This window comes from Triturus cristatus, chromosome 8, assembly GCF_964204655.1.
Source record: "Triturus cristatus chromosome 8, aTriCri1.1, whole genome shotgun sequence".
In the NCBI taxonomy this organism is placed as follows: Eukaryota; Metazoa; Chordata; class Amphibia; order Caudata; family Salamandridae; genus Triturus; species Triturus cristatus.
This window is the reverse complement of record NC_140591.1, coordinates 147858306-147880590: the sequence shown is the minus strand read 5'-3', so window position 1 is coordinate 147880590 and position 22285 is coordinate 147858306. Positions and strand designations below refer to the sequence as shown.

The 22285-nt window shown below is 48.9% G+C and overlaps 1 protein-coding gene across 6 annotated transcripts in view; it reads right to left on the bottom strand.

The window, feature by feature from the left end:
• The window catches only part of LOC146801707 (OX-2 membrane glycoprotein-like), a 208602-nt gene that overhangs the window by 77038 nt on the left and 109279 nt on the right, over window positions 1–22285 (bottom strand). For all 6 annotated transcript variants that reach the window (XM_085621169.1, XM_085621171.1, XM_085621172.1 and 3 more), the window contains one exon: window positions 12398–12727. In XM_085621169.1, coding sequence (XP_085477295.1) covers window positions 12398–12727 — 330 coding nt within the window. The remainder of the gene's footprint in view (window positions 1–12397; window positions 12728–22285) is intronic.

The following is a 22285-nucleotide window of genomic DNA, read 5'->3' as shown; positions in this document are numbered from 1 at the left end:
CATTCCTTGCCGCTAACACCACAGGAATAACAGGTGCTCACAAGCAAATGTACAGTGATAACAAGGTCTATAGGCACTAGAGGAACACCAACCTGGTTCATTATGGTTTGTTTTTTCTGTGAGGTTTTTTCCTTATTTGCCTTAGTGATAAACCTCTCCTTTTTCTAGTCTTCCTTCAAAACTCAAATTGTCAGAAGTCCTAGACATTAATGTCTCAGATAACTCCTGATAAAAGCCATTTCAGCTCTCGCAGCATAATCATCATCCTTTTCAACCCTACCTATTTAATCTCCATTTATGCATGTTCGCTGCGCTCCTATGGTTTTGGAGATAGAAAAAGAGCCCAACTTACTCAGGTCTCGTAAGTCCTACTATGGCTCTTCATTAAAAAAAAATTGATTAGATTTTATTCACAGAGTCTTCTTGGATATATACCCATAACATAGCATATCGACAGCCCTGCAGCACAACCTCTACAGCTTAACTATATACGCCATTTGCCCATAATTGGAAAGGGTGTCACTAAAGGCAGAAGTTCCATTACTTTACAATGAGTCCAGCAAATCTTGAATTTAGATATCAGGCTCTTATTAAGGCACGCAATAAACTAGCAACATTTTCACTGTTATTTCTTCACTTGTCTGCACCTAGTTTATTCTTTACCTCATGTGTTTCCCTGGCTGTTCCGTGCTAATTACCTCTATGTGCCATCGGTCCAATTGTAGCATGGGGGTCTGTAGGCCATTAATCAATGCTACTAGAAATGGTTTTTTGAAGGGGAATCTGGTGTGAGTGGAAACAATTAGTTTCTCCTAATCTGTGCATTCTCACAATGTGCTATGATGGGCTGACTTGGGCAGAGGGTGAAACAACAGTAGTAAATTTACTTGAGTAGCTCGCTTTGTAATTTGTTGCATTTCTAGCTGCTAAAAAGCATATGTTAGTTATTACCAAACCCAATGGTAATCATGTAATGCACCTCAATAGTAGAACAGCTGAGCACATTGCTGATATTCGAACCTGTAACCTGCAGGTTACTCAAAGAACTGCAAGCTAATTCAGGTATGTTTCACTGCCAAAGCCATTAAATACAAGGCTACTGAATGCATTTATTCCTCATCTCACGTAGGTTGTAAGTTAATCAGCTTTGCCCGTACACAAGAAATGCTTGTGTAACACTTTGAAGGACACCACACAAGCACAGCTATAGAGAGCGAAGAAGCAGCATGACTGCCATGTGTGTATGATGACATCTATGATGCTTCTTGATTGGATGGTTTATAATCAGTCAGTCAACAACTAGTTAGTTATTGACCGCAAGAACATCCGATCAGGCACAAACTAAAAGGAAAAAAAAAACATTCCTTTTATTAGGAGGTAGAGGAACTTCAAGTGTCACAAATAAAAACCTTCCCATGTCGAAAAAAAGAAAGTCAGTACTCCAAAAGGCTGGGAAGTATATGCTTAGCAATTAACCCCTTCCCTGCTCATGACGGAACCACTCCGTCATGAGCCACGGTCGCGCTGTGCTCATGACGGAGTGGTTCCGTCATGCTGCAGCCGTTGGCGGCCGCTCCGCCCACACGGCGCCTTTTCCCCACCTGTGCGGGCTTGTAGCATAAGTGGGCGGCGCCGTGACGGAACCACTCCGTCATGAGCACAGCTCGCCCGTGACTCATGACGGCGTGGTTCCGTCATGAGCACAGCGGCGCCGCGCTCACCAAAAGCCCCCCCAGCGTCGCGGCGGAATTCTCGCCGCGGCGAAGGGGTTAAGAAACATAATCAAGGCTGTACAATGGGGAATACTTCCCTACTTCATGATTTCACGTGAATGTCATATGAGCACGCATATCTGTGCTGGCAAGAACACAGAACTCGTGTACCAAAGGCAAACTTCCAATATCATAACTGATGGAGCAAATGAGCATGTTGAGCCATGTTTGATCACAATGTCATGCCCTGTCGAAGAAGTAAATAAAAACAGACATTCCTTATGCTGTCCTTAATGAAAGACACCCCCAAAACACTCCTCTTCCTTATTCAGTGCTAGTATATGTTTCACAGCGCCAAGCACCCTCAGGCCGGAAGGACTCTCGTGATGAAAAGCAAGGAATAATCTCGTCTCCTTCTAATCACTGGTTTTGTTTACCCCAGTCCCTATAGCTCAATGTGGACAAAAATAGTGTGGTAGTGTGAAAATTGTTGAAACTACACAGAAATGGACCAGCACCTCCATCAGCAGAGGGGCAAATGTCTATAAATGTGTGGCCCTTCTGCTTGGCACCACATGAATAGGCTGTCATGATTAAAATCTAGCATCTACGGAGCCGCGCGAGCGCGTGATTCAAGATGGCCACCTCCTGATAAACCTACGAGAGCCTGTATTTTAACGACACTATTTTTGCCGATTTGGGGTGCTTTTCACGAACTTTGCCTCGCCCGGTTTGCTTTTTATAGGCCTGCTTCTGATACGGACATATTCCAGGTGTTTGACTGCTTTCAAGTTGGTACATGCCTGCAGGGTTTACCTAGGCTTCCTCCTTTCAGCTGCCCAGATTACTGTCCGAGAAGGTAGAGTTATTCAAGGAAGGGGGGTGATTTCGGCCTTTGGAAACTCCCACAGTTGGTTTTAGCTGCTGCACCTGTGATAATACTTTCATTTGACTCAGTCTTACTTTCTTCAGAATTTAACAATTCTCACCATTTATACTGCTTCAGTTTGCTTTTTTCCTCAAAATGGATGAGATAATTGTGCCTTCTAATGCTAATAAACGGAAACAAACAGTATCTCCACCACCTATTGAATCAAATATTGTTGACTCATCTGAACCTTCCCTTTGCAGGAATTTTGGAAGAATTACAAGCTATTCGGACTAGTACCGACAATATTGTCAATAAGATTAAAAATATTGGCAAACATATGGCTGATCTGTGCGGAGTTCCTAGATGTTCATCTATCTCCCCCCATCTACGTGATCTACATTGGCTCCGTATTGACAAGCGGGTCGAGTTCAAAGCTCTTTCCTTTATGCACAAAATCAAATGGGGCCTAGCACCTGACTACCTTCAGACCCTTGTCTGTCAATATGTTCCAACCCGTCCCCTTCGCTCCGCCTCACTTGAAAAATTCCATGTTCCCAGGTTTAAGCTCTCAAGAATGGGAGATCCCTTTCTGTCCTGGGTCCCTCTCTCTGGAACCTGATTCCTCTTGCCCTACGCAGAGAGCCGTCTTATTCCCACTTCCGTTGTGCTCTTAAGACTTGGCTTTTCAACCAATAGACTTTCTCCTCTTCAGTAGTTCCGTCCAGGCGCCGGGAAACCCTTGTTGGGTAGCTGTTGCGCCATATAAGCTAAATAAATAAATAAATAAATAAATAAATAAATAAATAAATCTGTCCATGAAAATCTCGGATAACAAAATTAAAATAAGATTCAATAAATCTATGATCGAACACTTACTCCCAATTACAGCAAAAATTCTACCTCTGAACAAACTTCTACTGGATTTGGAAAATCGAAATGGGCAATACAATGAGGATTTTTAATTTACCTGAAAACGTTGAAGGTACTAATTGTATAAGAAATCTTGAAAAGGTATTGGCTAACTTATTGCAGCTAAAGTTTACGGAGTCATTTGATAAGAACATCGTATTCCATTCCACCGTAAACCAGGTCAAATCAACCCCAGACAAGTCATATTTAAGGTTCTAGGACATAACCATTGAGTCATGATCAGAAAAGCTGCTCAAGAAATTTCTTTTCTACTGGTCAACTGTCAAAAACATTTTATTCACAAAGATTTTGCAAAAGAAACAGTTTCAGTGCATAAGGAACTACTTTCCAGACTGAAAAACTCTAGCATCAAATATAGGCTTTTTGACCCTTCCACTATGCGTATCTGTAGAGACGACATCTCCACATCCTTTCACAACACTGAGGATCTCTGCGTTTCCTGGACCATCATTTTCCTCTTAAGTGGATACTCAGGAATTAGTTAACGGAGGTAAAATAATGGCTTCATTGTCGCTTAAATGCCGGAGTACATTCATTGATTACGGGCTTGTTCTTGCTGGCTCATCTTGTATATGTGCGTGTGTGATTCACATCTGTTATTTAGGTTGTTTGTTGTTTATATGTTGCCTTTTGTTCTCTCTCCAAAGGTTAATTTCCAAAGCTACTCCGGTGTTCAACTCAGTACAACCTTTCTTGATCTTTGTTTTCCAACTTCCTTTCTTCTTTTTTTTTTTCGCATTGGATACCTCAAAACAAATTAGACTTGTCTCTTTTGATGTTAAGGGTTTAAGACAGAGGTCTTCAAACTTTTTGATGCAGAGACCCCCTTGTCAAACGTTTTTAGGCATACGCACCCCCTTCTGATGAAAATTTCTAGAACCTAGTACTCCTCTCATCATAGACAACTATTGACAACCATAAACGCCCGCAATTTCCACAGCAAAAAATTTTTACGGTGGGGAAATAATATTAAAGTATTTAGCAAACAAAAAGGTCAGTGGGGGTGTATTCAAAAGGTGCAGCTAAAAACAAAGGGCCTTATTAATGAGGAATTGGAGTAGGGCAGCGCCGCAAGTCTTCTTGCTGTGTTGCCCTATGCCGATGTGAAAGGGTAGGAATGCACAGTATTTATGAAATACGGTGCATTCCTGTCCTTTTCCTTTGCGCTGGTGCATAAGTTGCTGCCTAGCACCAACATACACAGGATTGTTTTTGTACAGGAAGGGGCACCTTGCTTCAAGACAACAATCCCGAAAGGTGTTTTCCTCTTTCGATGTGAGCTGCAGAATGCAGCACACATGCAATAAGGAAAAAACTAGTAAAAATGAAAACATTTCTCCTCGTTGCACCTCCACTGGGGAGGCATCTGTTTTTGGAGCTGCCCCAGGTTTACCTGATTTTGTAAATATGGGGCAGTATCAAAATTCATGGGTGTTGCGTGGGAACCCCTCACAAAGCCCATAGAACACCTTAACCCCTTCCACGCGGGGGTAATTCCCCCGTGGCGCGGCGGCCATGGTGCTGTGCTCGTGACGAGCCCAGCTCGTCATGAGGCAGAGTGGAGCTGTGCTCATGACGAGCTGAGCTTGTCACGACCCCGCGACGGTTATGACGAGCCCAGCTGGAGGACAACAAGGACCGCAACACCACTGCTCTGCTGGCCAACCTGGCCAACCTCGGACTCAAGCAACTGGTAACCACCCCCACCCACTACGCCGGCCACACGCTTGACCCAGTCTTCTCATCCAGCAAATACGTCACCTTCAGCCACTCCACCAATCTCCAGTGGACTGACCACAGCTGCGTCCACTTCAGCTTCAGTAAAACGACGACCCACCACCACCCTCAACAAGCCCCCCGCAGGAGCTGGAACAAGATCACCGGCGACCAGCTCACCACCTTCCTCAGCCAGAACCCCCCCACCAGCTCAACGGACCCCAACGAAGCCGCCAACAACCTCACACAGTGGATCACCAACTGCGCAGACGCCCTCGCACCACTGAAGAAGAACCCCCCCCAGCAGACGCGGCAGCAAGAAAGCCTCCTGGTTCACCGACGAGCTCATCACCTCCAAGAAGAACTGCCGCTCCCTGGAGAACACCTGGCGCACCAACTAGACCACAGACAACATGACAGCCCTCAAACACGCCACCCGCAAACACCACCAACTGATCCACGCCACAAAGAAGACAGCCTTCAAGGAACGACTGGACAACAACACCCACAACAGCAAGGAACTCTTCAGCATCGTCAAAGAGCTCTCCAACCCCGACGCCGGAAACAATGACATCACTCCCTCGCAAGACCTTTGCGACTCCCTCGCAGCCTTCTTCCACGACAAGATCGCCAACATTCACAACAGCTTCGGCCCACCAACCACGAACCCCACCACCGAACAGATGCCCCCCACCGCCACCCTCCGCACCTGGACCCCAGTCAGCACCGAAGACACAACACGCACAATGAACACCATCCACTCCGGATCCCCTACGGACCCCTGCCCACACCACATCTTCAACACGGCCGACCACATCATCGCACCCCACCTCCGCGACATCATCAACGCCTCCTTCAACACCGCCACCTTCCCGGAGTGCTGGAAACACGCCGAGATCAGTGCCCTGCTGAAGAAACCAACTGCAGACCCCTCCGACCTCAAGAACTACCGCCCCATCTCGCTCCTCCCGTTTCCTGCCAAAGTCATCGAGAAGACCGTCAACAGACAGCTAGCCGCCTTCCTCGAGACCAACGGATCCCTCGACCACTCGCAATCCGGCTTCCGAGCCAACCACAGCACGGAGACCGCCCTCATCGCAGCCACAGACGACATCAGATCCCTAATGGACAACGGGGAAACTGCGGCCCTCATCCTCCTGGACCTCTCCGCAGCGTTCGACACTGTCTGCCACCGCACCCTGGTACAGCGCCTGAACAACACCGGCATCCAGGAGAAGGCCCTGGAGTGGATCACCTCATTCCTCGCCGGAAGAACCCAGAGAGTCCGCCTCCCCCCGTTCCGGTCAGGGGCCACCGAAGTCATCTGCGGCGTTCCACAAGGGTCATCGCTCAGCCCCACCCTCTTCAACGTCTACATGAGCCCCCTCGCAACCATCGGACGTCAACACAACCTCAAGATCATCACCTACGCCGACGACACCCAGCTGATCCTCTCCCTCACCAGCGACCCGGACGCCGTCAGAGCCAGCCTGCACGAAGGGATGAAAGACGTCGCCGAATGGATGAAGAACAGCCGCCTGAAACTGAACTCAGACAAGACGGAGGTCCTCATCCTGGGATCATCACCCTCCACCTGGGACGACTCCTGGTGGCCCCCCGCCCTGGGAGCCACCCCCAAGCCAACAGACCACGCACGCAACCTAGGCTTCATCCTGGACTCCTCCCTCTCGATGACCAGACAAGTCAACGTCGTCTCGTCTTCATGCTTCAACACCCTGCGCATGCTTCGAAAGATCTTCCGGTGGATCCCCACCGAGACCAGGAAGACGTCACCCAGGCCCTCGTCACCAGTCGGCTGGACTACGGGAACGCCCTCTACGCCGGCACCGCCGCCAAACTCCAGAAGAAACTCCAACGGATCCAGAACGCCTCAGCACGACTCATCCTGGACATCCCCCGACACAGCCACATCTCCGGACACCTGAGAGACCTGCACTGGCTCCCAGTCAACAAAAGAATCACGTTCCGACTCCTCATCCACGCACATAAGGCCCTCCACGACCTGGGCCCCAAGTTCCTCAACAGCCGCCTGACCTTCCACAAGCCCACCCGCCAGCTCCGCTCCGCCAGCCTCGCTCTCGCCACCGTCCCCCGCATCCGCAGAGCCACCGCCGGAGGAAGATCCTTCTCCTACCTGGCAGCCAAGACATGGAACTCCCTCCCCATCCACCTCCGGACAACGCAAGACCATCTCGCCTTCAGGAAGCAACTCAAGACCTGGCTGTTCGAGCAGTAGCGTTCCCCCCCTCCCCCCCCCCCCCCCCAGCGCCTTGAGACCCTCCGAGTGAGCGGTGCGCTATACAAATGCCTATGATTGATTGATTGAGCTCGTCATGAGCACAGCTCCACTGTGCCTCATGACGAGCTGGGCTCGTGATGAGCACCGAAGTGGTTAACGCAGAGTAAGACAACACAGTGGCTTGCGCTGCTATGTCTTACTCCATATCTATGAGGCCATGCAAAGCCATGCAGGGTGACTTTGCACAGTTTCATAGGTATAGTTGAGATGCTTGCGCCGCCAGAGTATTAAAAAAAAAATGATGTTCTGGTGATGAAAGCCGCTCATAAATGAGCACCAAAATATTCTGTATGTTTTTTAGGTTTTTCATTAACAGGCATCTACATATAAAATAACGGACAGCGTAAATGAAAAATAAATTTAAAAAATTGTTACTCAGTGGGAAATGCACTGAGGGCATCACAGTGTAAGATAGAGTGCTGCAAAACATGCAAATAGTTTTTCAATAAAATGGTGCTTCCAAAATGTAGATTTTAGTAATACCAGAGTGTATGTAATGCAATTTCCTTTTTTTCCACAACTGTCCCTTCAACACACCTTTGGGGGTACTAAGAGCTCTATAAATGCAGTTAAAATTAAAAGCACACACTTCACAGCTCAGTTATTAACTCTTTGCACTACCACTAAAAAAAACAAATCTTTGTCATCACAAAGCATGGAGTGATTTGATCCAATAAAGAAAGAATCAGCCCGAGGGCACCCTTTACACTTGCAGATTAACTTATAGGCACATTTGCATTTTACTCAGCCAAGCCCACACCCTGCACAAAAGCTTTACACAGCACAAGAGACTCAATTGATGGAACTTCAGCTGATAAAGATCTAAATTAGCCTTCCCAGGACTGCTGTCTTTATTTAAAAGAAAAGAAAAGTAAACCTTTTGGATTGCAGGCACAAGTGAGGCTGGGGAATGTGCGACCCTCTTCCTTGGCCTCTGCGGCACCCCTGGGGGTCGCGACCCACAGATTGAAGACCTCTGGTTTAAGACATTAAAATAGTAGATTATTTACCTAGACATTCAGCTGAAATTTATTTTCTCTAAGAACCCCAAGTTGATGAGCAAATATCTTATATGAATAATAAGAAAAATCTGCACAATATATCATTTCCTCTCCAACAAACGGTAAAAAAAAAAAATAAGACGCAAAGAAGCTCCAAATACAGATTTTAGACAAATACTCCGATATTGGTGGCGATTTTAACTTTTATGACCCTCTCTCCTTGGCAGACTTTCTACAACTAAATTCAGACCGCCCATTAAGTCTCTCTAATCACTTAAAGCAGTGCTTAAAAACATCACATTTATTGATATTTGGAGGTTATGTTTTCCAACTTAAAGAATTAACTTTTTTTTCAATCCTCAAAATTATCATTCGCTAACGATTTACTCACATCAAGAAATCTAGTCCACTAGATAACTAATCCTATTATTGACGTCTCAGACCATACTGTGATTTTCAATGTATTTGCAATTGGATAGCTCCCCTGTTTCTAAGGCAAGGTGGCACATGCATAAGGACATTGTTCTCAATGATATTAATAAGCCTAAAATATTGTCTGCTATTGAGGAGTATCTTTCTATCAACACTGATGGTGTCCCATCCAATATTATAAATTTGAAATTATTTAAAGCATATATTAGTGGTGTAACCATCTCGCTTTAATGCCTCAATAAAAGAACACATTTATTCTAAACTTTCTAATCTCAAAAAGGAATGAGCTAAATATGAATGTCTCTTTATTAACTGTAATAAACATTGTTTAAAACATATTGCAGCAGCTTCACTTTGAATACAATTCCTCGTTAAGTGAAAGGGCTGGATTACAACTTTCAAATAACAAAACAAAATGTTCTTTTAAGGCAAATAGGTGGGGGAAATTATTAGCTAAGTATTTTCAAGTTAAATGTGACAGAACTCAAATTCATGTTTTTCATAGAAGGGATGGGAAACCTGTCTTATCTACATCCGATATCTTTAAATAATTTCTAGTGTTTTATTCCTCATTATATAGTAAACTGGACACCTTGACAACCAGAGTATAGACCCTTTTCTAGCCTCATGTAATATTCCTTTAAATCACAATCTGGTAAATCTACCCCAGACTCACCCATATGTATTGATGAAATCAATGCAGTTATTGAATATCTAAAGCCACATAAGTCCCCAGGACCTGATGTTACCCCAGCTGAATTTTATAAAACATTTTTTATTTCCCCATTTACTACTTTCAGTCCTGTAGGGACTACAGAATTACCAAAACCTGATAAAGATCATACTAAAGTGTCTAAATATCGCCCAATCTCCTTTATTAACCAATACTGTAAAATGTTTGAAAAAATTCTTGCCTGTAGATTTGCAACTATACTCCTTCATATCTTCAATACAGGTCAAACCGGCTTTACAAAAAATAGACATTCTGTTAACACCAGGCTCTTTTTTCATGGTCTTGAAGCTATCTCTTCTTTACTTTGTCCTTCTGGCCTCCTCCTCTTGATGTTGAGAAAGCTTTTGATAAGGTCCATTGGCAATTTTTATTCTGCATCTTATCTACTTTTACTGTTGGTGACTCATTCCTTAAAATTGTTTCAGCCCTTTATTCCTCTGCTTCAGCAAAGCTTTTTATCAATCAGCAATTTCCAAATTCTTTTCCCCTTTTTCAGGTGGTCTATTTTATCATTTAATTTTTCTATTCGCCATACAGCCCCTAATATCTGCTATACGCAACTCAAATTAGATTCATGGATTAAATATTAAAAATATTACTATCAAAGCCTCTACACATACAGGAGACATTATTTATTAGCAACCCAGATATCACTATACCAAAAGTTCTCACACTTATAAGTAATTATTCTTTTGTCTCTGGATAAACTTCAATTACAAATAAAATCATTTTTTCTTCTAAATGTTTACTGTACCCTTACATGATACACCATACTGACATGCTTTGGCAAAAAGATAAACTAAAATACTTAGGCATTCAATTCTCACGCTCAATTAAATAAACTGTTACATGAAACTGTGATTATTTACTTTAAGAAATTATAGACAAAATTAACCAATGGTCTCCCTTACATCTAACTTGTTTTTAAAAAAATGAAGCAATCAAGTTAACTATTGCTCCTCAAATATTTTAAGTATTATCTGGGATTTCTTTACAACTGCCTTTCTTTGCTTACAGGTAATAGATGAAATTGTTTCAAAATGTATTTGGAAAGATAAACCTCCACAAATTGGTTATGTTAAACAAAAAGTTGCTAAAATCGAGGGTGGGTTTGGATTACCAGACTTCTGTAAATACCATAAAGCTTTTATTTTAAAACATGGATCCTTATGGTACAGATAACACAATTCTACTGATATATCTAAATGGCTTCAAATTGAGCAACAATTCGTTTTTCCTGTTCCTTTACCAGCATTGTCAACCATGTCCAATTGAAACTTGCTAGTTAAGATCTAATCTATCAAATCTACAAAATTAATTCTCTCATTATTTAAATGATATTTTTAGAGACAATGCCTTTTTATGTTTTGCAGATTAACAGCAAAAATGTCTTTTACGCTCAACAGATGGATGCTTTTCCAAACACTATTCCCACAAAAACCTTTTCAGACTCAGAAATGGGTTTAACTGCTTTTAGTGTTTCTCCACATACAGTTTGTAAATTTTATTTAAAAAACTAAACTATACAAGAGACCGTAACGCAATACTTATTGGGAATCTTTGGTATGAAGAACTTTCCCAGGCCTTTTCTGTGAACACCCGGAGGAAAATGTGGTTACTAAATATTTTCGTCTAACTCTGTTGCTTTATACCAAACAAATACATTTCCCTTATTCAACTGTCTATGGACTCCACTTAAGTTATGTGAACCTAAACCTTTAAATACTTCATTGTGCTGCCATTTTAATATAGTTGTTGATTCTTTAAAACAGGTTATATTTGAGTGTACTACTATTTCTGAATTTGTGACTAGAAGAAGGGCCCATTAATCCTTTAATGGTTATTATAATAATACCACCTCATTTCAACTACTTTTGAAACCTGTTAATAATTCTATTTCCTTGCAGACGCGTCTGTAAATATATTTTCATATTGGTTATGGATTAATCTTAGATGTTTCATCCTTGCATATATATGAAATAGATAGTTTTTTCCTGGATTTTGGTTCTTTTCATATGAATATACTTAGCATATGAATATTTATTATTTCTTTGTACAGATACAGATGTACGATTATTTTGTATTTGCACATTCTTGTTTCATGTATCTTTTTCAGTGAAATCTTTGTATTATCTTCATTAATTAAAAAAATGAATACAATATTTTGAACTTAAAAATAAACCTAGCATCTACCAGTGATTCATTCCTGTATTTTACAGCCATACCACACTCCTCATGGAATGCAGGCAGAGGCAGCATGTGTTGCCTGGGTGAAGGTAAATGAAAACTGGCGGCAGACCAGAGTTACCAAAAGACCCGTAAAAACAGGAGTAGGTTTTGCAGAGAATGATGCCGTTTGAGAAGGTAGCAAGAGTCCTTTCTGGCCTGCAGAAAAAGAAGATCCGAGAATGAGGTGGCCTGAGGTAAGCTGTACATTGGTCACTCGGGAGTTATGCAAGCGAGCTAAGCATGTGTTTCTGTCTAATAAAGATTGAGTCATCTTATTAAGCTCTGGATATCTCAACGAGCTATGTGTATGTGTACTGCTCAATCCATATATTTATACATCTGTCTCACCTATGCTACACCATCATTTGTCCTGGACTACCTTCATTTACAGCAGGCTGATTTTTACAGCAGTCGGAGCTTTAGAGAAAAGCATGACTGTACCACACAACTCACCTCTGATGGCCACGCAGGTGGATCCCTGTTTGGACCCTCCTGGAAATGTGTTAAAGATACACAGATAGCATCCTTCATCCTCCAGATCTACTCTCTTGAAGGTGATGGCCGTCTCATTCAACTGCAAAAGGGTAACGTTCAAACGATCGCTATAGCCTTGCTTCACATTTACCCCTTCTCTGGGAGTGTAGGTTGCCACATTTTCCTGGCCAGAACCAGTCTTCTTCTGCCATGTAATCTGCAAGATATCTGATGGACCGAGAAGGACGCACTTCAGGGTGACCGTCCGACCTAAACTTACTGTCGTACTCTCTGCAGTTAACACGTCCCCTAAAGAAGGAAAAAAAAACCATAGATGAACAGTCTTGTTAGAAGTAAAAGCAATTCTCGTGGTTTCATTTTCCGTCTGACAACTGATCGACATTGACGGCAGAAATTAGGTCACATTTTATCATTTCCCACCTAGATTCCCAGTTTAGGGTTTATAACTTTAGATGATTTCATACCAAGCAAAATATTTGTCAAATTAAATTTGTTAACACAGTAGCTCAGTGCAAAATACGCATTACATGTTACTCATCAGGCAGTGTACAAATTATGCCTGAGCGGTAAATTCCGTTCCGCTCGGCGGAATTTGGGTGATTTTGCGTTCCGCAGGATTGCCAAAACTTCCGCGATCCGCGACTTCACAGAATTTTTTGCTTGTTCTCGCTTTCAAATACGTGTTTGCGACATATTTCCTCCCGAGCACGCAAACCGCATTCGCGAACAGGAAAAAAGCATTGTGAACAGGCGAAACAAGCAATTCCGCGTGTTCGCAGAACTCTGTTTGCTCGCGGGTTTTTTTCCATTTCGGGGAGCTTTGCGTAGTGAGACTACACAAATTCCGTCCACCCCTAGCACAAATATACATGAGCTGCAAAAAAACACAAAAAATGTCATCCCCAAACCAGAAGAACCATTAGATCTGGTTTGACAGCAATACCTACACAGAGTGGGAGCTGGCTAGAGCATTTCATCTCTCCTTATGTTATTTATTGGCTGTCTGGTGTATAATTCCACTTCCTATGGAGTGTTTGCATCCCAATGCATGAGGGACTATTTTCCATAAAGTGCAGTTTGTTTTTGTACTTTGCGTGGCACCATTGTTGGACAGCTATGGATTTCATATGTTGTGTAGAGCAAATAATGGTACAGGTGTCCTGACAGTAATACAAAGGATACACAACCAATACTTTAAGATGGAACATATTTTACAATCCACATTTTGTTTCAGTGCAGGCATGGGACTGCATTTACCACAGACTGCAAGCCTTCCAACAACAATGCCATATATTACCGTTTACAACCTTACATTAAAATTGAAAATCGGGGGCGTGGCCAAGATGGCGGCGTGAGCGGACGCTTTCCCTGCCGGCTCCCGCTCTGTTGGGCCCCTAGCCCTGGTTTAGTAGCAGTATCTCCCCCATGCAGCGACAAGAACCAGCAGCGGAGACGGCAGAGCATAGGCGGGAGCCGTGAGGAGGCTCGGGACCCCCAGGAAGCCTCGGCGGTGAGCAGAGAGCCGCTGGAGTTGAGGCGCCTGGAGGGGGCAGAGCATCGAGCCGGGCCGGGCAAGAGCGCTCTCGGCCAGAGGTCTACGCGAGAGCCCGGACTTGCTGGCGGGGCCTCGCGGAGTGTGGCGGTGAGACGTGATCTCTCGCAGCGGGGATCGAGAGCTGGCCCTGGTGGACGAGCGGCTGCCCGGCGGCCACCGGAGGAGAGGTCCGGCCCTACAGGCTGTGCGGATCTGTCGAGGGTGACCGCGAACAACGGAGGCAAGAGAGACCCCCCTGAGGACAGTGGGCACGGGGAGCGGTGGCGGTATATACGAGCCTGCTGGGGGAGAACAAACAGGAAGCCAGCTGCAGTGCAAGTGAAGGGGGAAGAAAGTTGGAGAGGTGAGAGGACGTCCCTTCGGCCGGCTGCCGGGCCACTGGGCCCCCGGACTTGGCGCTAACACGGATTCCCCCCCGGCCTAGCGGGAGACGGAGCGGCGGAGCACTGGAGGAGGCTGTGCCAGGAGCTGAAGCGCACAAACACGCCGACAGCACCCACCGGATCACCGGGGGGGAGACACCGAGACGAAGCGAAGTGCCGGGCCGGGTGCGGAGAGGGCGTGCCCGGACGCGAGACCACGCGAGGGCCGAGCCTGATGATGAGGCCTACTGCCCAGCGATACTGAGGACCGGAGCCCGACCGCGAGAACCGGCAGTGGCCCAGGAGGGGTGATCCCACCATAGGCGGCGGGCAAGGGGTGACCAGGCCCCGGACGGCACGCGCCCTGCTTTGGGCTGGCCCCGAGAGATGGCTACATGTGGAGCGGAGGCCTGAGCACGAGGCACCGGGGCGGTGGCAGGGCCCGGGGGCCGGTGAGGAGATCCGGGGCCGTGGGGTGCAGCGGAGGCCGGTTGCCAGAGACGACAAGCGAGTGGACACACAGATGGCGCCCCCACCCGGTGGGCGCTGCGGCCGCGAGAGTGCGGAGGCAACGGAGAGGAGCTCGGTCGCACAGGAGACGGCCGGAGAGGGGCTAGGACAAGGTGCACTAGGAGTGACGTGCTTTATGGCGGACCCCCACGGGAAGAGCTGGAGTAGGCCACAGGCGCCTGGAACAGGTAACGAACGATCCGGCCCCCTCACCCCCCACCCAGGATTACACGGGCTGCGCGGAGGACCGGCCTGGGAGGAAGAAGAGGAACTGGAGACCTCACGACCTCCGGACCGGGGGCGCTGGAGTTGGGGAAGCGGCATAGTGGCCGGAGTGGCTCGGAGGAGAGCCAGGGCAGACCTGAGGCGCGAGGGAGACTGACAACGCAGGGAGCTCGGATCCAGCTACAGCCGGGTCCACCCGAGCGCCGGCCCGGGAGGAGGTAGCCGAGTGGACGCGGGTTGCCGTCGGGCACGCGGTGTTTCGAGCCTCAGACGGACAGGTGGCATGGCCTAAGGTGCGACGCTTGTGCAAACAGAGGAGAAGGCCAGGAGGACGAAGGAGAAGTGGTGCGTTGGGGGTAAACGGCGGCGCAGAGCCTAGGCGACAGACCCGGCGAGGGACCAGCACCGCGGAAGACTCGCCTCGTGTCCCGGCCCCGCGGACATGGCAGGCAAAGGAGGGAGGAAGGGGGAGCGCACCCTCCCCGAGCTCTTGGGCCGGCAATCGCAAAGAATGGACAGAGGGCAGCAGTCGCCCCACACCTCCAGCAATGCCCCGGACCCCGACGGGGGGGGAGCCCCTGCTCACCAGGTCTTTTATGGAGTCCCTCTTCGGATCCCTTAGGGAGGATTTCCAAAGCCTGAAGAAAGAAGTGGCCAGTGAAGTGCGGGAAATCCGACGAGAAGTGGACAGCCTCGGCGAGCGGGTGGCCACGGTGGAGGATGCAGGCCAACAGAGGGATGAGGAGTTTGAACAGCTACAACAGGAAGTGCTGCGACTCAGGGACCAGCAGATTGATCTCCAGGCACACGCCGAAGACCTAGAAAACAGGTCTCGGCGAAACAACATAAGGGTTCGTGGAGTCCCATCTGCGGAAGAGGGAACGGACGTAGCAGGCTACCTGAGAGAGCTGTTCCGAGAGGTCCTGGGGGAATCGGAGGAGTTCCCCATCCGAATAGACAGGGCGCATAGAGTGGGGGCACAACGGAGGGCGTTGACGCCACCCCGGACATTCTAGCCTACCTCCCGGACTACCCACTTAAAGAGCGTATAATGGCGGAGGCACGGAAGCGACAGCCCTTGACTTTCCGGGGACACTCGGTGGCCTTATACCAGGACCTGTCGGCTATCACGCTCCAGAAACGGAGGACATTCAAAATAGCCACCGACTTCCTGAGATAACACCGAACACCCTACGCCTGGGGCCACCCCTTTAGACTCATCTTCCGCTGGAACGGAATCCTGCACCAACTACGCTCCCTGCAGGAAACGTGCGGAGTCCTGGGCCTGACGGCTGTAGAGGATGACACGGCGTCGCAGCGCCGGGGGCGCTCTGGAGGAGATGGCTGGCGGCGGGTGTCCAGGCAGCGCTCCCGGGACCGACCAGCGCAGCCGGACACACCCACCATCCGGGCTAGCATAGCCACCGCAGAATCGGAGGTGGCCGAGAACACTGGCTCCAGCGACAGTGTGCTGACGGCGTAGGAACACTCCGGGGGGAGATCACAACAGCCTACTTCAGCTTGCAGGTTTGGGGGCCGGGGTGGAGGGGGGGTGGGGGGGGGGAGGGTGGCTTAACGTCCACTGGAGTGCTTTACCAAAGACTTGTCCCCTTGGGGACCGGACTTGGACTAGGAGGACCCGGGATCTGGGGCTAGGGAGGGAAGTACAGAAGGGAAGGAACTCAATGTTGAAGGTTCGTTGCTAAGGGGTGGGCTGGTGGGTGAGAGGGGGGGAGGAGTTGTTTTTGATGTTAAGGTTGGTTAGGGAAGGGAGAGCGGAAACTCCACGGGGGAGGGGCACGGGAGGGAAAGAATACGGGGAGGGGGGGGGGGCATTGTCCAGTGCGGGACCGACTCTAAGGCCAGGATAGCGACCTCACTGATATTGTCCATGGCACACGGAGGGCACAGCGCGGGCGCACCTGTCTTCTCACATGGCACCCACAACCCTTAAAATAGTTACGCTTAATGTCCGGGGCCTCAACAACCCGACCAAGAGGCGGGCGGTGCTGTCCTTATTAGAAAATACTCCGGCAGATATCTGTCTCCTCCAAGAAACGCATCTCCTACCCAGGGACTGCGCTAGGTTGCGCTCTTACAAATTTCCCACACAGTTCTTTTCTTCCAGTAACACTAAAACTGCAGGGGTGGCGATCTTGGTAGCTCGACGCTTTCGGGGAGAAGTCCTCCACAAACAGGCAGAGCAGCGGGGTAGACTGTTGGTCTATAGATTCAAAGTTGCGAGTCTCGCCCTCACAATTGGGTCCCTATACAGCCCGAACGATCGGCAAGACCGCTTTCTTAGCGCGGCGCTGGGGGAAGTTACGGCTACCCCTGACCGGCACATCATTTTAGGGGGCGACTTTAACTTAGTCTTCGATTCGACACTGGATAGATCCGCCCAACGTTCGCCGCAGGCGGGGGAATTCTCGGCGGGAAGCAGGGCTCAACTAGCAGATATGGGCTTGATAGACCTGTGGCGTCGCCTACACCCGGCGGAACGGGGCTATTCTTACTACTCACATGCACATAAAACGTATGCACGGCTAGACCACTTTCTGGTCACCGGACCGGTCAGCACCCTCGCCACGGCGGCGGAAATAGGGGTGATCTCCATGTCGGACCACGCTCCTGTGTCGGCTACTTTCTCGTTGCCGCCGGTTTCCAATACCCCCCGGGTGTGGCGTCTAAGGGATACCTTATTATACAGAAGAGACGTAACCAAGCAAGTGACGACCGCGATTCGGGAATATCAATCCCACAATGAGAACTCGGCAACCTCCAGGGCGACTCAGTGGGCTGCTCTGAAAGCAGTATTGAGGGGGGAATTAATCGCGATATCGGCGGCAGATAATGCACAAAGACGGAGTAAGCGAGAGGAACTCACACAGACGGTCCGAGAACTGGAGCACATGCATCGCCGAACGGGGGCTCCCCGGATTTGGCGGCAGCTTCAGGGGGTGAGAAAGACCCTGGTGGCTCTGGATATGGACCGCGCGGAATACGCAGCGCTACGCCTCAAGCACGCCTACTACACCGGGGGAGACAGGTGCGGCCGATTGTTGGCGAGTAGGCTCAGAGTGGCGAGACAGAAACACCTGGTGAAGATGATCACCGACCCTACAGGGTCTGCAGTCACGGAGGACGCTCCTATTGCAGAACTTTTCCGCCAGTATTACGCAGACCTGTATGCCGGGGACCCCCCGGATGCACCCGCAACGCAAAGGTACCTAGACTCGGTCTCTCTGCCATCGCTGACACCTCTACAAGCGGAGAGTCTGGATAGGGACATTCGAGTGGAGGAGGTGATCTCCGCCATTGCCAAACTCAAGTACGGTAAATCCCCGGGACCGGATGGCTATACCCCGCTCTTCTACAAAACATTTTGCACTACACTTGCACCGATACTCGCGCGCCTTTTTAACACCTTCGCGGAGCCGGGGGCCTTGCCGCCGGATCTGCTGCGGGCGTCACTGACGGTCATCCCTAAACCGGGAAAGGACAGATCACAATGCGGCTCTTACAGACCGATATCCCTCCTGAATGTTGACCTTAAACTGTACACAGGGATCTTGGCAGCCTGCCTAGCTCCCCTCTTGCCGGGGCTTATAGACCCGGACCAGGCGGGCTTTATTCCGGGGAGGCAGACGGTGGACAACACCAAACGGATTACACATATTATAGAAAAGGCGTCACGGATCCGGGGCGAGAGAATGTTGATGGCGGTGGACGCCGAAAAAGCATTCGACCGAGTGCACTGGCCTTACCTAGAGCGGGTGCTGGAGAAAATAGGGATAAGGGACAAGTTCCGCAACATGATATTCAACTGTTACGGATCCCCGACCGCGGTCATGAGGGTTAATGGATGCAGCTTCGGGAGTTTTAACATCGAGAGAGGCACGAGGCAGGGATGCCCGCTGTCGCCGTTACTCTTCGCCTTATACATGGAGCCATTTGCACAGCGTATAAAGAACAACCCAGAGGTAAAGGGAGTGAAAATGGGCGGGTTTTATCATGCAGTCAGTTTATACGCTGATGATGTGATCTTCTCCCTGGAAGATCCGCTCCTGGCCCTGCCGGCTTGTATCGAGGAATTGACTACCTTCGCGGCGGTATCGGGATTCCGGATGAATATGGGGAAGTCGGTCGCCTTGGATCTGTCGCTCGCGCCGGCAACCAGGACACTCCTGCAGCGTCAAATCCCGATAGTCTGGTCAGCGGACACGGTACCTTATCTGGGAATCCAGTTGGCGCCCACCCTGCCCGCTATGACGGCAGTCAATTACGCCGCTTTGAGCAGGAAGATACGGGAAGAATTGGCTAGGTGGGACCGCAGTACTCTTTCATTACTGGGCAGAGTGGCGGCCGTTAAAATGACCATCCTGCCTCAGGTGCTCCATCTGTTTCGGGCGCTTCCGCTGCAGCCGCCAGTGGGGTGGATCCGGCAGACGCAGTCCGAACTGGAGCGCTTCGTCTGGCAGGGTAAGAAACCCAGAATGAGGAGGGCGCTCTCACTGCTGGCGCCGGAAGCGGGAGGTCTTGGCATCCCAGACCTCCGCAAATATTTTCAGGCAGCCCAGTTGCGCTACCTCGTGGAATGGAGCAGGTGGAAATCGGATAAGCACTGGCTCTTTCAGGACCAGGCGGTGGCGGGTAGACCACTGCAGGAAGTGCCGTTTCTACGCAGGAATCATCGCCCTGCTAATCTCTATGCCTCCTTCATCACTAGAGTACCGCTGAGGGTGTGGGATGCCACAAATCTCACACATGGGCTGACCACGTTCCCCTCCCCGCTGACGCCCCTGGTGGATAATCCGGACTTCACCCCAGGGACGCAGGGAGGCGCGTTCGCTCACTGGCGTGCGGCGGGATGCAGGGCTTTGTGTCATCTGTACACCTCAGAAGGGGTCATTCCCTTCACAAGCTTCCGACAGGACTATATGCTTGCGGAAACTGAGAGAATGCGCTACCTGCAGGTCCGCCACTGGGCACTGAGCCCACAGGTGAGAGACAGCTGATCGACGACTATCCCCGTACGAGCGCTGGCTCCTGACGCGTACGTCAGACGCGAAGCTCATAAGTGATCTCTATAAACTCATCCAAAGGCCCTTTTCGCACTTCTATCATCCGGGAAGGGAACGTTGGGAGACAGAACTGGGCAGGTCCCTAAGTCACACAGAGTGGGAACAAATAGCGTACAGGGCGAGACACTCTGCATATCATGCAGGCCTTACCGAAACCCTCACGAAAGTTTCCACGTACTGGTACTACACCCCGGAGTGCATACACGCAATGGACAGCAGCAAAGAGTCCGCCTGTTGGAGGGGTTGCGAGCAGGTGGGAACGCTGACCCACATATTGTGGGAATGCCCTCTTTTGGACGCTTACTGGAAGGAGGTGTTAGACACGGTGGACTCCCATTTCAACATTGATCTACCACGCTTCCCAGCCTACATTCTTCTGGGTCTACCTAACGCGCTGATGTACCCCCCAAAATCCCACAGAGGCCGGCAGATAGCAATAGCGCTGGGGTCGGCTATCCAAAACATTATTATACACTGGCGAACACCCACACTCCCCACAGTCACTGGATGGTTGCACAGACTATGGCACGTGCTCGGAATGGAGAAGATGTCGCTAACAGCAGCGGGGGAGGTAGAGCAGTTTAAAGATATCTGGCAGCCGTTCCAGTCCCTACTAGCCACGGAATTTAGAGAACTGACCTGTCCCAGATACCTCAGACTCTTGCGGCTTACTGGGCAGGAAGGCCCGGATTCCTGATCTCACCTGGGCAAAGGGGCTCGGATGGGGAGAGCGGGGGGAAGCGAGGTCAATCGACAACCGCACTGGAAGGGGGAGGGGGGCAGGGGATTTGGGAGTTGGGGAGGAAGGGTGGGGTGGGGGGCAGTTAGGGGAGGTTAATGTTTGGTTGTTTATAAATTTTGGAACGGATGGGTGTCCTCCGGGCCGGGCTTAGCCACGGGGCCTACCGCCCCGGCCGGAGCAGCTACAGCCACAGGAGGACACTCTGTACATGTTGGGTGTCACCTGGACAGGACAACAGAGCCCAGGAAGGGCTCAGGAGGAGCAGATTTTTAAAACGATACCTTGCCGGCCCATTGGGTTGTAGGCTAAAGATGTGGATGCCATTGATGATATTCTTTTGATGTTGATAATAAATAAAAAAGATTGAAACCTAAAATTGAAAATCCAATCTGCTGCCATTGCCAGCGTGAGTTTATATTAACTCACATAGTGATTTACGTCCCAGGCAATACATCTAATAAGGAGAGGTTGAAGCATACATCTCAGACTGGCAAACAACAGTATGCAAGGCAGGACTGAACCGTATGCCTACTTCACAGCCACTGCCTGCCTTCCTAGCTTGCATATATCTTTCCATTGGAGGCTGCAGATGGAGTACAGCAGGAGTGATTTTGCCACTGGTCAAATAGAATAAACTGAAAGGTCCTCCCACCTGCCGCCATTTATAGTATTTAACTCCAAAATGTTCGAAGTTACCAGGGAAATGAGCTGACAAGGAAACCAACAAAGTGGAAGGGAAAAGGAAGGGCAGAGTAAGTGCTCAATTGGTTTGGTCACGCCTACTAGATGGCACATGCACTGTCTGTTGAGAGACATTGTTAGCTTACAGTGGATGTATAGCCCACCCACCCCTTACCATTAGTTGGCCTACAATCGCTCATTTGCTAGCTTCCATTTGCTAAATACTGTGGGCTTTCCTACCCCTTGGTGCATTTGATGCATACCTGAGGCGGGGATGCATTACTTGTCTCCCTGCACTGCTCGCTTTTCAAGTGCTACTTTTCTTTTTTATTAAGCACTAAACAAGAGCGTGTTTCCTTGTGAGCTTCCCTCTCTCTTCCCTCCTTCACCGCACTCCAGGTTTCTGTTGCCAGTGTGCATCTTACCCACTGTCTTGGGTTACTTTTTTGCCTGTGTGCTCCTCCCCACCAGCTTCAAGTTGCTCTTTTCCTCTTCCAAACATGAACCCTTCATGTTACTTCCTTAACCCTCATATCAATTTTTGCACCTGTCTGGGATACCTGTCTTGCTTACGTACTTCAGCTAGTGTTGTTTCTGCCACCCTTAGGTTTCGTATCCCACCCCCACAAAAAAGTGTGCTTTTTTAGTTACCAATCCAACACCGATTAGTAATGAAAAAAAAAACAA